Genomic DNA, 17,262 nt, shown 5'->3' on the forward strand with positions numbered 1-17,262 from the left:
CCCAGCAGTTTTTATTGAAGAGAAAGTTCTTATCCCCAAAGCTGAAAATCCTATAGTTATTTACTGCTGTTTCTTTTGAACCTTATCTGTTCCCCTTGCCCACCACTCTATTTCTTAGGCAGTACCAAAAAGTTTTGGATGACGGATGCTTTATAATCTAATTTTAGATGTGATATTGATAGGACACTTTTCATTGAGTTTTTTCATTTATTCCCTTTATATACTTGACTTTTTGTTCCTGCATATGAATTTACTTATTTTTTCCTGGCTCACTAAAATAATTTTTAGAAGTTTTATTGTTATGTCAATGAATAAGTTAGTTAATTTAGGTGGGAATGTCATTTTTTATTATATTAACTCTTGTATCCCAAGAGCAATTAAGATTTGCCTAATCATTTACATCTGATTTTATTATTAAGAAAAGTGTTTTATAATTGTTTCATATAGTTCTTGAGTCTGCCTTAATAGATAGATCTACCCATAATTTATGTTGTCTACAGCTACTTGAAGTAGAAGTTCTTTTTGTTTCTTGCTGCTGTGTCTTGTGAATAATATATGGCAAACTTTTTTTATTCAATCGTGTTAAATTTGCTAAATGGTTCAGGTAGTTTTTTCAGTGATTTTCTAGGATTCTCTAGGTATACAGTCTTATCACCTACAGTGACTGCGAGATTTGCTTCTTCATTCCTGATTCTAATTACTTCAATTTCTTCTTATTCTCTATTTCCTAAAGTTAACATTTCAAGTACAATATTGAATAATAGTGATGATAAGAGACATCCTTGTTTCACCCCTGATCTTATTAGGAATGCTTCTAGCTTATCCCCATTATTTATTATAACTTGTTGATGGTTTCAGATAGATAGTGCTTATTAATTTAAAGAACAATTCATTTATGCTTATGTTCTTCAGTGTTTTTAGTAAGATTGGGTGCTCTTTTTTCTCAAAAACATTTTCAAGATCTAAAATGATATGATTTCTGTTAGGTTTTATTTTATGGATACAGTCAATTATGCTGATAGTTTTCTTAATATTGAACCAAATCTTCATTCCTAGTATAAATCCTGTTTGATCACAGTGTATCCTGCTAGATTGTTTTATTAATATTTTATTTAAAATTTTAAAATTTAAATTAATTAGAGAAATTGGTATATACTATTCTCTCTCTGTTTTGACTCTTCTTGGGTTAGGTATCAACACTATATTTGAGTCATAAAAGGAATTTGACAGTTTTTCACTAAAATTTTTCAAATTGTTTATATAGAATTGGAACCAATTGTTTTTTGAATTTTTGATAGAACTCATTTGTGAATCAGTCTGGTCTTGAACATTTGTTCCTAGGAAGTTCATTGAATTTTTTTTCAGAGATTGGGTTATTTAATTTCCTCTTCTTTTATCCTGGGAAATTTATAATTTTTAAATATTCATTCATTTTAAATAGATTCTCAAATTTATTTGCATACATGACAAAATACTTCCAAATTATTACTTTAATTTCATCTTCATTGCTGGTGAATTCATCCCTTTCATTATTGATAGTAGCAATTTGCTTTCCTTCTTTTTTTAATGAAATTAATAGTTTATTCTATTTTTTCATAAAACATTATTGATTTCATTTATTAGTTCAATAGTTTTCTTTTTTTGATTGTAGTTTTTTCACTTTTAATTTTCATAATTTCTAATTTGGTATTTAATTGGAAATTTTTGATTTGTCCTTTCACTTTTTTAGTTACATGCTCAGTTCATTAATCTCCTATTTCTTTATTTTCTCTATGTAAGCATTTGGAGATATAATATGTCCACCAATAACTGCTTTGACTATATCCAATAAATTTTGGTATGTTGTTTTGTTATTGTCATTGTCTTGAAATCATTACTTTGTTCTATGAATTGTTTGATTCAATCACTCTTTAAAATAAGGTAAATCAATTTCCAATTAGGTTAAACCTATCTTTTCATGGCCCATTATTGCATGTGATTTTTATTGACCTGAAAAGGTTGCATTCAATATTTCTGCCTTTCAGCATTTGATTGTTAGGTTTTTATGCACTACTGCATTATCAATTTTTGTGTAGGTTCCATGTGCCACAGAAAAGAAAGGTGTCTTCCTTTTTATCCTCATTCAGTTTTCTCCAGAGATCCATTATATCAGTTTTTTTAATATTTTATTCATCTCCTTATTTTCCAACTTTTTTATTTTATGGTTAGATTTATCTAATTCTGAGAGAAGGAGGCTGAGGTCCCCTGCCTGTAAAGTTTTCCTATCTGTGTCTCCCTATATCTCATTCTGCTTCTACTCTAAGAATTTGGATGCTCTATCACTTGGTGCGAAGTGAATTGAAACTACATCATTGTCTATGGTACCTTTTAGGGGGATATAGTATCCTTCCATATCTCTTTTAATGAGATTTTTTTCAGCTGCTTTGTCTGAGAAAATAATTACTACCCATGCTTTATTTCACTTCAGCTGAAGAGTAATATATTCTTCTCCAATCTTTTACCTTTAGACTGTCTGTATTTCTTTGCTTCAAATGTGTTTCTTAGAAGCAACATATTAACGAATTCTGTTTTTAAATGCACTCTGCTTCCTGCTTCTGTTTTATGAGAGATTTAATCTCATTCCCATTCAGTGTCATAATTAGTAACTCCATACAATCTCCCCTCCATTTGTACTTTTCCTCTTCTTTTACCTTATCCTTCTTCCCTAGAGTTTTCCTTCAGATTACCACTTCCCTCAATGTGTCTGTTCCCTTCTATACATCCCCCTCCCTTCCCCTTCTTCCTTACCTCCCTTCTATCAGTCCCTCCTTCCCTCTTTCCCCTACAATACTTAAAGGAAAAATAAATTTCTTTTTTTTGAGTGATAATTTTGTTCATTTATTTTATATTATTATTATTATAATCTTCTTGTGAGAGTAAAAATAACCCCTCCCCCCAAAAGATAGAGAAACCTCCAGAATACTGAGAGATAAAAAAGGGTTTTTCATTCTGTTTTCAGAATCCAAAGGCCCTGTCTCTGGGATAAGTTGCCTTCTTTATGATATGTCCAGCAGAGAAGTTGCTTCAATATTTTTCCTGCAGTTGCTATTACTAGTTTATTTTCCTCCACTCTCTTCCTCCCCCACTCTCTTTATTGTATTCTATCTCTCTCCTTTCACCCTGTCCCTGCTCAGAAGTGTGGTGTATCTGAAAAATAAATTCCTTAAATCAACTAAGTGTGTGTGTGTTAATCCCTTTTTGAGCCAAATCTAATGAGAGTAAAATTCAGATGGGTCTCACCTCCTCCCTTCTTCTCCTCAACTCCAATAGGTGCTTTGAACCTCTTCTGCCCATTTCTTTAATGTACCCTTCTTTTAGTGAAATATATAAATTTATTTTCATCATTCCATCAATGTCATTGCCATATCATGAATGCCCATACCTTCAGCCTAAATATATTCCATATAACAGAGTTAGCCTTGCTCCCAGTTTGGGATGTAATCAGTTTAATTTTATTAGATAATATTTTCCCTTCTCCCATATTTATCTGTTCATGTATCTCTTGAGTCTCCAAATTCCAGAACTATCAGATAAAAAAAGGTAATACTGCAAACAGCCAAAAAGAAACAATTTGGATACCAAGAAACTACAATAAGGATTACTCAGACCCTGGCTACATCAACATTAAGGGATTGATGGACCTGGAATATGATATTATGAAGAGCAAGGAATCATGGAATGCTGTCAAGAATTCACTATCCAGCAAAAGTGAACCTTCTCATCCAGGGGAATAGATGGATATTTAATGGAATAGAAGACTTCCAACTTTTACTGATGAAAGGACCAAAACTAAATATAAAATTTGGACTTCAAACAGAAGACTCAAGAAAGATACATAGACTAGGGGGAAAAGGAAAAAAAATGCTATCCAATAAGATGAAACTGCCTATATCCCCACCTGGGAGAAAGATTCTCATAATTCTTGTGATTTGCAACTCTATTAGAGAGAAAATATAGTTAGCCAGAAGTAATGAATACTGATGACTTGTCTGTGACTCTGATAGAATGACTTAAAAACAGTATCTCCTCAAAAAGGGAGGTCAATAAAGAGACGAGTGGGTGGAGAAAATTGAATGGGGCTAAATCACATTACAAGAAGAGGTACAAAGTATTTACTGGAATAGGGGGAGGAAGGGAGAAGATGAGAGCCCCCCTGAATCTTACTTTCATCAGATATGACTCAAAGAAGGATTAACATACACATACACATATACAGTTAAGTTAAGAAACTTATTTTACTTCTCAAGTATTAAAAGGGAAATGGTGGAAGGGGGAGGGAAAGAAATCAACAGAAGAAAGGAAAGGAAGAAGGAGGCAAAGAGAAAGGTGAAAGAAAGGGTAGGGGTTTGGATATAAAGGGGCAAACATACTGAAAGAGATGGTATTTAGAAACAAAATACTTGGGAATAGGAATAAAGTGAAGAAAAGGGAAAATACAGAGGAAAGATTGGATGGAGGGCAATAAAGAATTAATAATTATAACATTAAATGTGAATTTACTGGACCCTCCCTTAAAACATAAATGAATAGCAGACTGGATTCTATTTGTTTCTCTGTTATGTAGCATATGGACTGTCATCTATTTTATTTTAAATGAATTTGTAATTTTTTTCATCTACAATATGCTGTTTACAAGAAACTCAGTTTAAACAGGGAGACACATACAGAGAAAAGGAAAAAGGTTGGAATAGAATATATTTTGCTTCAGCTGAAGTGAAAAAAGGAAGGGTCTCATCAAAAGAGAGAAGGAAGGAAACTATATACTCCTACAAGGTTCCATAGACAATGAAAGAATTTCAATACTAAAAAGGTATGCACCAAGTGCATCCAAATTCTTAAAGGATATGCTGAGTGATTTACAGGAAGACATAGACAGCAAAATTCTACTGGTGGGAGACTTCAACCACCCTCTCTCAAATTTAGATAAATCTAACCATAAAATTAAAAAGAAGGATGGTAAAGAGGTAAATAGAATGTTAGAAAACCTAAACATATTAGACCTTTGGAGAAAATTGAATGGTGATGGAAAGGAACATATTTTTTTTTTCTGCAGTACATGGCACTTACACAAAAATTGATCATGTACTAGGGCATAAAACCTTATAATCAAAGGGAGAAAGGCAGAAATAATGAATACTTCATTCTCAAATCATAATGCAATAAAGTCTTGTGCAATAATATGCTTTGGAGAGGTAGACCTAAAGCTAATTGAAAACTAAATAGCCTTATTTTATAGAATGAGTGGATCAAAAAACAAATAATAGGGAGAATTAATGATTTCATCTTAGACAATGACAGGAAAATAACATACCAAAACTTATGGGATACAGTCACGGCAGTAATTAGGGTATATATTATATTTTCAAATGCTTACATGAATGAAATAAAGAGGAAATCAATGAACTAAGCATGCAATTAAAAATTACAGAAAACAAATTAAAAACCAAATTAGAAATTCTAAAAATTAAAGGAGTAATTTAAACTCCTTTCTACTCCCTTCTAAGAAATTTTCTATGCTCAGAGATCAATTCATATTTTCCTCTGAAGCTTCACATAGAGCACTCCTTCTATCCTCCTTTTCTGAGTGGATATCCTTGTCTCAAAGTTAGCATTCAGTAGTCTTTTGTTGTATTTGTACATGGCAATGGGGTTGTTTGACTTGCCCAAGATCACAACACTAAGTATTAAATGTCTGAGTTTAGATTTGAACTCAAGTCCTCCTGAATCCAGGGCCAATGCTTAACCCATTGAAGCACTAGCGGCAGCTAGACTCTCTTTTGTGCCGTCCTTTCTGCCTTTAGTGCCCTTTTCCTAGGGTCTTGCATTGTGGAAGGGTTTGGTTCAAAGATCTTTAGCATTGAGATTCGCAGAGACCTTGCTCCCCAGAGTTCGGAACTCCCAGGTGATCCTCAGTGGATCCCCCAAATAAGGAATTAGAAGTTTTCTCTGTATTATTTGTTATGAAGGTGTCAGTGGCCCACTCCCCAGGCTTGGGGCTGGATTTGGTTTGTGCTCACACAGTCTGCACTAGACTGTCAGGGCTAGAAAATCAGAAGCTCTCTTTGGATAGTCAGTGATGGGGAGTTCTGCCTCCTACACTTGGTCCTTGACACAAGGTCATTTCTGTGTTTGTACTAAAGAAAGTCAGACCCTCCCAGAAGAACAATACGAGTTGACCTAGAAACAGCAGGCTTATGGCTCGGGCCTTCCAGACCAAAGGTGCTGGCTTAATGGTCATCTGAGCAGCCACTCTAGAGCTTTCCCCATCTGCCCTTTTCACACACCACACAAAGTGGTTTCCAAACCAGTTCTCAGGTTAGGCTCCTCATCCTACTGTTTCTTTGCTAGGTCTCTGTTCTCTTCCTTGGCCACCCCATGTCAGACATTTCTGGGAGATGTTCCCCCTCTCTTCTTCTACGTGTTCTGTGGATCTTAAAATCTGTTAAGAGGCTTGTTTCATGTCAGTTCTGAGGCAAAGCCAGGAAAAGCATCAAACAGTACTTGGTTTCTCTCCACCGTTTTGGCCAGAAGTGGTCCTTCCAATCCTAGAAGACCCACTCAAAATTCCATCATGCGACAGTCATGTACCTCCTTTCCTTCCATAATCATTTCTGTGGTGATTTTCTCCATGAGAATGGCAGAAGGCATTTTGAGGGCAGAGAGACTTTTACATTCTTCTATTTGTTTCTCTGGTATGTAGCATATTGATTGTCATCCATTTTATTTTAAATGAATTGGTAATTTCTTTCATCTACATTGCATGATAGTTTTCAACATTTTTTTTTATGTTTTTGTATTTTACATTTTCTTCCTCCCACCTGTCCCTTCCAGTCTCCCCTTGATAACAAGTAATTTTATTATACATTTTACAGGTATATTATGTTAAACATATTTTCATATTATTCATGTTGTGAATGAAGAATCATAATAAGGGGAACAAAAACATGAGATAAAAAACATGAAATAAAAACAAATTGAAAAAATGTAGTGTTTTCCATCATAAGTCCTTTAGAATTGTGTTTAATCATTATACTGCTGAGGACACCAAGTTCATCATAGGTCATCATCACATTACGTTGCTGTAATGTATACTGCATTCTCCTGGTTCTGCTTCATTCTTCTAGTTGCTCAGCAAGCAAGTCTTTCCTGAACTTTCTGAAGTCAAGGCTACTCATAATTTCTAATATTACAATAGTGTTCCACCACATTTATATACTATGGTACTAATTGATGGACCTCCATTCTATTTCAAATTCTTTGCAACTACAAAAAAAGCTGCTATGAACATTTTTGAACATGTAGGTCTGTTACTCAGACCTAGTTGGGGTATTGTTGCATCAAAGGGTAGGCACAATTTTATTATCCTTTGGGCACAGTTCTAATAGCTCCCCAGAATGGTTGGATCAGTTCAGAACCATACCAATAATATATTTCTGTTCCAGTTTTCCCCAATCTCTTTCAACATTGATCACTTTCCTTCTTTCAGCGTGGGTGCCTTAGAGTAGATTTGATTTGAATATCTCTTATCAAAAATGATTTTGAATTGATTTCATATTACTAAATGTAACTTTAATTTCTTCATCTGAAAACTGTACTGTCATATTCTTTTTTTTTTTTTTTTACTTTTTTGCAAGGCAATGGCTTAAGTTGCTTGCCACACAGCTAGGTAATTATTAAATGTCTGAGGTCAGATTTCAGCTCAGGTACTTCTCACTCCAGGGCCGGTGCTCTATCCACTGTGCAACCTAGCTGACCTATGGCATACATTCTTTCTTTTAGGTTGTTGCAAGGCAAACGGGGTTAAGTGGCTTGCCCAAGTCCATACAGCTAGGTAATTATTAAGTGTCTGAGACAATATTTGAACTCAGGTACTCCTGACTCCAGGGCAGGTGCTTTATCCACTATGCCACCTAGCCACCCCTTCATACATTCTTATAATGTTCTTTCTTTCTATCTGTGTGTCTGGTTGTCTCTATTTATTAATTCATCTATATGTTTCTCATGTCACTTTTGAGTTGAACACCACTCCTGCTATGAAATACAATTGGTCTAAACTGTTTTGGATCTTTAGATTGGATTACAGAAAATACATTCAACTAAATCATGTCTCTGGCAGCTAGACAAATGATTCTGGAATTTCTTCAAACATCACATAGACAATTATCATTGCCACAGACAAGAAGCTTGGTGAATTTGCCCTCAGTCTCACAGTTAGGTACATGAAGTTTTCTCATTTAATATATAAAAATATGTATATATATATATATATATATATATATATATATATGTATGTATAAACTATATATTATGTTCTAAAATAAGATTCAAGGGTCCCAGCCATAATTAAAATGTTAACAATTCATAGTGTTGTCATTATTATTCTTTTGGGGGTTGAACACATTAGAATGCTTTATCATGCTATATTTAACTGAGTATTTCTATTCTCCTAAAGTCAGAGATCAGAGACAATTCCAAGAAGATAAAAAACCCTTCTTCACATTGGTCCCTGTCACGTTTTTTTTAGGTTTTTGCAAGGCAAATGGGGTTAAGTGGCTTGCCCAAGGCCACACAGCTAGGCAATTATTAAGTGTCTCTGAGACCAGATTTGAACCCAGGTACTCCTTACTCCATGGCCAGTGTTTATCCACTACGCCACCTAGCCATGCCCCTGTCACTTTTAAAGGTGAAAAAGGTATTATTTTGTAAAACACCTGTCATGTTTCAAGAACTGTGCTAAGTACTTGACATATATTATCTGAATTGATCCTTTCAATAAACCTGTGAATGGTATTTTTATTTTTCTCATTTTACAGTTAAGGAAACTGAGGCAGACAAATCTAAAGTGACATGCTAGTTACTTGTGTATGTATGATATGGGCTGGGGTACTATGTAAGCTATTTGCCATGTGAACTTACTCTGTAACTCCATAGCTTCCCCATAGCAGTTTTTACTTCTGCATTCCTCAATGTATAGATCAAGGGGTTGAGCAAAGGAGTTCCAATAGTATAAAACACAGACACCATCTTATCCACAGGGAATGTGATTGGAGGTCGAGTATATATAAAGATACAAGGGACATAAAATATAATGACCACAATTATGTGGGAGGTACAAGTGGATAAGGCTTTACGCCTCCCTTCTGCACTATGATTTCTTAAAGAATAAAGGATTATAGTATAGGAGGTCATTAGAATTGCAAAGGTCACCATGCATACAGCCCCACTACTAAAAATAACCAATATGCTTATGACATATGTATCAGTGCAGGCCAATTTCAACAAAGGCTCCAAGTCACAACAATAGTGATCAATCACATTTGGACCACAGAATGGTAACCTCAATACAAGGAAGACCTGGGTGTTTGCATGTAGAAAAGACACCACACAGGCCGATATTACTAAAATTTCACACACCTTTGGGTTCATGATGACTGTGTAGTGCAAAGGTTTACAGATGGCCACATAACGATCACAAGCCATGAGGATAAGGATCAAGACTTCCATGCATCCAAAGAAATGTATTGCAAAGACTTGCATCATGCACTCATCAAAAGAAACAGTCTGTTTGTTAGACAGGTTGTCAACAATCAATTTGGGTGCTGTGGCACTAGAGAAACAGAAGTCTGCAAAAGATAAATAGGTCAGAAAGAAATACATGGGGGAACCAAGTGTGGGACTGATTTTGATGGTTAAAATGATGAGCAGGTTTCCAAACATAGTTGCTGTATAGAAAAGCAAGAAAATCACAAATACTATCTTCTTTTTCACTGGATCTTGTGTCAGTCCAAGAAGAATGAATTCAGTCACGTTGTTTTTCATTTCTTTGACTTCAATGAAAATGAGAATGTTATAAATGAGAAGTAATCATTGCATAAATGGAAGAAAGTAGCAGAAGGAAAGCAGACAAAAGGACTCTATGTTGCACATTGTCTATTCTCAAGTATTTCAATGTACCTATTGTATTTGTATCCTAAAAAATATTTCTGGGAATAATACTAAGAATACACACACTTCTCAGAATCTTTTACAATTCACCCTTCACTTCTCTTATTCTTGTTTATGAAACAATAAGTTTTATTTTATAAAAAGACAGATAATGACCCACTCATTGTTGAAGATAATGCTTGATGAAAATTGAAATTCTCCTTGATTATTTCCTATTTCCCTTCTAGAGCCAATCTTATATTTGTGTTATTTGCAGTATTTCACAGGTTTAATTATGAAGGTTGCCCTTTCACCAAATTTATATTCATCTCTCTCTCTCTCTCTCTCTCTCTCTCTCTCTCTCTCTCTCTCTCTCTCGATCTAACATCTACATATCTGCATATTTATGTAGGGGAGCTAGGTGGTAGAGTCCATAGTTCTCAGACCTTGGATTAAGGAAGACAAGATTTAGAATTCATCCTCTGACCCTTGACACTTACTGGCTGTGTGACCTTGTGCAAGTCACTTAACCCTGATTGCCTCACGTCCAGGGCCACCTCTAGTTATCCTAATTCATATCTGGCCACTGGACCCAGTGGGCTCTGAAGGAGAAATTAGGACTGGTGACTTAGCACAGCTCTCCTCATTCAAATCCAATTCATGTGATTTTCATGACACTATCTCCCCTGATGTCATGGTCTTATTTGGGAATGAAGGACAAATATAGATAGATAGATAGATGATAGATAGATGGATAGATAGTTATCTCTTCATATTTTGTAGTCATCATTTATTCTTCTGATCTATGGAATAAATTGGGAAAGTCCCTCTTTCTATATAACAGTTCACTGCTTCAATATGTTGTTATGTCCACCTCAACTCTTTAAATTTTAATGAAAGTAATTCCTCATCATTTAAATCATAAAATAGAACATGGAATGCAGTATGCACACATCTTTCATTATCAGTCTATGGACATCTTATAGCTTTTTAATATTCTTTCTATAATAAAGTCTAATTTGATTGAATAGACTCCAGATATGGTTCAACATGGTGAACACAGTGTGATTATTAAAATCCCTATAATTCAGCAAATGTTTCAGTGTGCCTATGGACATACATGTATGTGTAGCAAATTCTGTAAAAGTATACATCCATGAATTTGTGTATAGGGCTATATTCGCAGTTTAACTCATTTGTAATATGTGACCATAGTCATTTAATTATCTTTCACTGTAATGACCATACCAAAATAGGAAATAAGAATAGTTTCATGAGAATTGATTTTACTAAAATTCATTGTTTCTTGTTTATTAATACTTGTTCTGAGAATGATCCTAAATCATCCTTCTACAAAAAAATTTGTAAATATACTCCATGAAATCAAGTCAATTTCATTGGTTTAATTTCAATAGACTATTTCTTTACCTTTTAAAAGAAATTATGCTTTATTTCATCTTAAAGGCAAGAAAATAATGTTTTCTCTTTATTAAGAAGGAAAATTAATCAGTTTCATAAATCTGTATATGGAACTGACTGTTCAGAATATCTCATTCAATTTCTTTAGTTTATAGGTGAATATATTAAATATCAAGAAAATTTAGATGACTTTTTCACTGTTTTTAGGTAGTAAGTGAAAGAATCGAGATTCATTCTTTAGTTTCTCACTCTAAATTTGACTATTTTAGCAATTTGCTATTCTGTTTTGCAAATAAATCACCAATTTCAGTTCATAAGTGGCAAATTAACAGACAGCTTTTCAGTGAAGAATTCAGAGCAATTTATTGTCTTATGAGAAAATGCTCTAAATAATTGTTGATTAGAAGAATGCAAATTAAAACGAATGAGATGTAATTTTTTACATACCAGTTTGCCTAAAATGAATGAAAGAGAAAGTAACAAATATTAGATGGAAAGTGGAAAAATTAAAATATTAGTTCATCTTTTGTGGATTTGTGAACTGATTCAAATATTTTGAAGAAAAAATATGAAATAATGCCCAAATAATTATTAAAATATTTTACTGATTGATCCTTCAATACTTACATGATATATTTCCAAAGATGATTAAGGTAAAGAAAATGGATTTTTTTCTAAAATGTTTGCAGCAGCTCTCTTAATTGGTGGAAAAAATTTAGAAATTGCAGTATGCTCGATTGTTAAATGGCTGAAAAATTTGAGTTATTTAATTGAGATGGACTGTTACATTGCTATAAGAAATGATGAACTTCATTGGTCTTAAAAACAAAACATAGATAAGAGTGCATGAAATAAGGAATAGGAAAAGGAGCAGAATAACGAGAATAATGTGTAAAATAAGATCAATATTCTTTTATGAATGACTTTAGGAGAATCAGTCGTTTTATTCTATTATAAATGCACAAATTAACCATGAAGAACATATAGAAGTGATATCTGCCTATAGATAAGGATTAAAAAATTAAAATAATATTGTAAAGTTATTTATATATGCATGTATACAGATAGACACATATGTGTGTGTGTGCGTGTGCTTTTATCTGTGTATGTATGGCAGTTGGGGAGGGGAGGGAAGAAAGAAAAATAGATGAGAATTTAAAAGGACTAGCAAGTTTTACATAATAGAATTGTTTCAAGAGCAATTATTTTTTATTATACTGTGATATGATGTGCCTATCTTACTTCAATCATTTAAAAAGTACATTTAAATAATATTATGCCATTTAATGAATTGAGAATGATTACATCATTTACCGTTTCTAAAAAAATGATAATACTCACACTGATCAGATGTATTGGCTATCACTGATATTGAAGATGTTGGGTAAACACTGTTATTAAGGAGACGATATCAATATTTTATGACATCAAATTACAGGAAGAACTCGGTGGTGCTAGATAGAACGGTGATTGAATACCAGGCTTGATGTCAGTTAGAGTCATCTTCTTGAGTTCAAATCTTATCTCAGACACTGAATTTCTGTGTTACCCTAGTCATGTCCTTTAATTCTGTTTCCATCAGTTTTTCATCTGTAAAAATAACCTGGAAAAGGAATGACAAACCACTCCATTTTCTCTGCCAAGAAAATTTTTCATATTGTCACTGAGTCAAACATAAATAAATCAAAAAATGAAAACAACAAATACAAATCAGAAATTCCACATTTTTCCTCCATTTCCAAATGAGTTTGTGATACTTAATGGCAAATAAGACCAAAAATTGAAATTACAAAGTTTCACTCTTTTTCTATCCTTACTCGTTTAGATGATGTATGTGTTTTTGAGTATAAATATTATAAAATTACAGACAAAATATACATACTATGAGAAGAAAAAGGTAAGGAATGTTATTAGGAAAGGAAAAATTGTGGTGCCCATCATTAAAATACTTTCTGAAAGTAAAGTAAAAGTGACCTAGTCAGGAGAAATGTAGATACATGCTAAATATCTTGTATAACATAAACATGATATGACTCCCTAAAGTTTTTGTGCTTTTTTCCCCCAAGTGAAACCAACAATTTAGCCCAAACAACCTTGAATTTTTATCCAGAGAAACAATCTCATGATTACTATGATGACATATCTGCAGAAAGTAGCATCAGGCTCTGATTTTTCCTTACATAAATGATTGAGATAAGGTTCAATTTAAAGTGATTGTTCCTGTGCCTAAATTCTATTGAACCAAAACTTTGCAGTTCAAGATAGTCACACTTCTAAATTAGCACCCCAACACTAGGCTTCAAACACGTTCCATCTGCTGCATTGCATAGGATCAGTGATTTTCACACACTTAAATCATAAATGACTTAAATTCCTTGCAATACCTTTCTGACAGGAGAAAACTGGACTATTTTCATTGCTTTACTGATTCCCATGCTTCCCAAGGTTTTGTCATATAATGCAAATCTTACTTCATTCAAGCTAATGTATGATGTGCTGTCATGGAACTTTTTTAATACTATGTTGTATTGGGTATGAATTATACACTTCAAACTTGGTAAATAAAAAAACCACAATAATTAATATAATAATAATAATAATGATAATAATATAAATAATTTTTAAAATGAGAGCAAAAAAGGTATAAGAGAAGAAAAAGAACAAGAACGTGAAGAAGGAGGAAGGGGGAGGAGGAGGAAAATCAGAGTGTTTGTGAATGGGGTAATTTGTTACATTGGCAAACTGTCTTTCTGTCCATTTCTTTCTCCATTTTCTCTTTCTCCATGTTGTACTTCAATTATCAAACTATGAAGATCTTTTTAAAAAAGAAAATAAAAATCAGACCATTTAAATAATTTGTGTCTATTTTCAGAATCATGATTTTAACTGCATTGTAATAAAATGCTGAAAACTGCAAAGAATGTTAATGATATTGAATAATAGCTAATAAAACACTGAAAAATATTTATAAATGAGTGGTTAATAAAAAAGGAATCAGAGGAAAATCTTATCCAAGTAATAGGATACAAAAAGTTGGGGAGAGTCATAAAATGTCAGATCATATTGAAAAATTCATAATATATTTTAAACAGAGAACCATTCCTTCATATAATTCATTTGGTTATATTCAGGGTATCCTTCTTCCTGAAAGAAGGGAAACCTAAGTGTCACTTGATGCCTAATTTGAATTAAGTTTAGTTTCCTCCTTTCAGTAAATCAAAAATTATCTGTCTCATTAGGAAAAATAGTTTTGTTTTTTTTTTTTCTAGAATAAACAAATGGGAAAGTTTAAGAGGTTCATTGCTTTATCAGTAAAATAATCAGAAACATTTTACCTTCTAGTTCTCAAAATTTTACCGGGATAAAGGGGGCAGCATGAGTTGAAGTATCTACTTATTCATGAGTTCCATTACTCCGTCAAATGTTCTGCTCTCTGGCCAAAAGGCGAATATTACTCTATAACATTCAGATTTTTATAACAATATAATGAAAGTTTATGAACCCAGAAGACTATATCTGAGTCTCCAGGGTATTAATGTAACTTATCAGAAGTTCACCTCATGCTTGTCAAATCAATAGCAATATCTGTGGTCTATTAGTGTGAGTTGGCCCCAGAACCTGGCCATGACTCATTTGGGAATAAGAGAATGGAACCTTTCATTTATTTTTCTTTCTTTTCTTAAGAGTGGAAAATCATTTGACATCATTGTTACATAGAGAAAAGGAAAATAAATAGAATGGTGGAAAGCTGCCAATGCCAGAGTCTTTTCTCCAAGTAACATTATAGGAGTTCCAAGATAAGTTTAATTATTCTTCACTGAAACAATCTATTAATTTTTTTAAAAAAATAGAGAATAATGAAGAATACTTCAAATTAGTCTTTAAAAATTTCCATCAGCCAGAGTGTTAACTTTCAGAGCAATTACTTCTATTCTCTAGATATGAAATAGGAATACACAAATTCATGCTGTGAAAATAAAGAAAGGGATGAATTTTTATGTGCTGTGATTTTATCTATCTGTTCCTAAGTATGCTTATGTAATGATTATTAGAGGAAAAAATAATATTTTTAAGTCACAGAGTTGATAGCATTCATATCTAATTCCATGAACTGAAAGAATAGCCTCTTGGTCTCAAAGTCTTACCAAATAAGAAAATTGACTACACAGGCAAATCACATTTATTTATTTATTTATTTGCACATTACTAAATATTCTTGTTGTAAGAATAAACATAATCCCCCCTCTCCTCGCAAAAATTGAAAAAAACTTCACGAGAAATAAAAGAAAGATAGAGAAAAAAATGTACTTCTCTCTGTGTTCAGATACCATCAGCTCTGTCTCTGGGGTGGATCCTACTCTTCATCTTAAGTCCATCAGAGAAGTTACTTACATATTTTTCTACAGTTGCTGTTGCTGATTGTAATTCCCTCCATCCATTCCTCTCCCTACCATTCATTAAATTTTCTCTCTCCTTTCACTCTGTCCCTCTTCACAAATGTGCAGTTGGGCAGCTGAGTGATGTGGTGGACAGAGCACCTGCCAAGAGGCCTCACATCTATATCCAACCCCGGGGCCCCAGCAACCACCCACTCCCTTGGTCTCAGACAGGTCACCTAATCCCACCACATAACAAAACGAAAAAATAAAATGTGTTATATCTGAACATCCTCTCGCATGATCTATCTTCTTATCTGTCACCTACATTCTGCCTACCCTACCACTGTGCCCTTTCTCTCCTTTTTCTTCTACATTTCTATACCCTATTAAGTATGTATATTGTTACCTCTCAGTGTCATTTCTTTTGTTATTAATTGTTTTTAATTTTTGATTAATGTATTTACACATTACTAAGATATTCTTAAGAATAAAAACCTCACGAGATATAAAGTAACAGAAAAAGAAAAAAATTTGTTTCAGTCTGTGTTCTGACACCATCAGCTCTGTATTGGGTGGATCACTTTCATTATCATAAGTCCATCATAGAAGTTACTTACATATTTTTCCACAGTTGCTGTTCCTGACTGCAATTCCCTCCATCCATTCCTCCCCACTGCCATCTATTATTTTTCCTCTCTCCTTTCACTCTGTCCCTCTTCAAAAATATGCCATAGGGCAGCAAAATGGAGCAGTGGACTGAGTACTGACCCTGGGATCAGGAGGCCCCAAGCCTATATCCTACCCCAGAGACAGGAAACATCCAGCCCTGTGGCCCGGACAGAAGACCCAATCCCAGCATCTTGCAGGTTTATCTGACTCTCCTCTTCTGTGATCAACCCTCTCCTCTATCACCCATATCTCCCCCCTCACCTTGCCCTGTCCCTCTTTTCTCCTTTTCCTTCTACACATCTAAACTTTATTGAATGTGTATGCTGTTTCCTCTCTGAGCCATTTCTGATGAGAATTTCCCCTCACCTCCGCCCTTCCATACTATTTCAAAAGCTACATGAAATATAATTTGTATGAAATATCGTAGCCTATTCCTCCTATTCCTTTCTCTTACTCCCGTTACATTTCCCTTTTACCCATTGACTCCGTTTTTACAATATATATTCAAAATCAGTTCTCTGCTATGCCTCATTTATAAAACCTCCTTCTACCTGCTCTATTAAATGAGGAGGTTCATATGAGTATTATCAGTATCTTTCCATGCAGGAATATATGCAGTTTATCAACATTAAGTCCCTTATAATTTACCCTTTTCCACTCTTTCTATGCTTCACCTGAGTCCTGGACTTGAAGGTCAAACTTTCTGTTCAGCAATTGTCATTTCAACAGGAACATTTGAAAATCCCCTGTTTCAAGCCAATTGCCAATTGTCAAATGGTAAAAGGATATGCAAAGGCAAGTTACAGTTGAGGAAATCAAAGTGATCCATAGT

At 33.8% G+C, this 17,262-nt stretch overlaps 1 protein-coding gene across 1 annotated transcript; it reads right to left on the reverse strand.

Annotated features, from left to right (window-relative positions):
- Positions 1–8,934: 8,934 nt before the first annotated feature.
- LOC141517026 (olfactory receptor 4C11-like) lies at positions 8,935–9,858 on the reverse strand. The gene has a single exon (XM_074227964.1). The coding sequence runs from the start codon at positions 9,856–9,858 to the stop codon at positions 8,935–8,937; it is 924 nt and encodes a 307-aa protein (XP_074084065.1).
- Between the last annotated feature and the right edge of the window lie 7,404 nt (positions 9,859–17,262).

Source organism: Macrotis lagotis, chromosome 3 (assembly GCF_037893015.1).
Source record: "Macrotis lagotis isolate mMagLag1 chromosome 3, bilby.v1.9.chrom.fasta, whole genome shotgun sequence".
NCBI lineage: Eukaryota > Metazoa > Chordata > Mammalia > Peramelemorphia > Peramelidae > Macrotis > Macrotis lagotis.

Bases quoted from the DNA above. Each gene is read 5' to 3' on its own strand.
- LOC141517026 (XM_074227964.1), bottom strand. From the start codon at position 9,858: ATGAAAAACAACGTGACTGAATTCATTCTTCTTGGACTGACACAAGAT.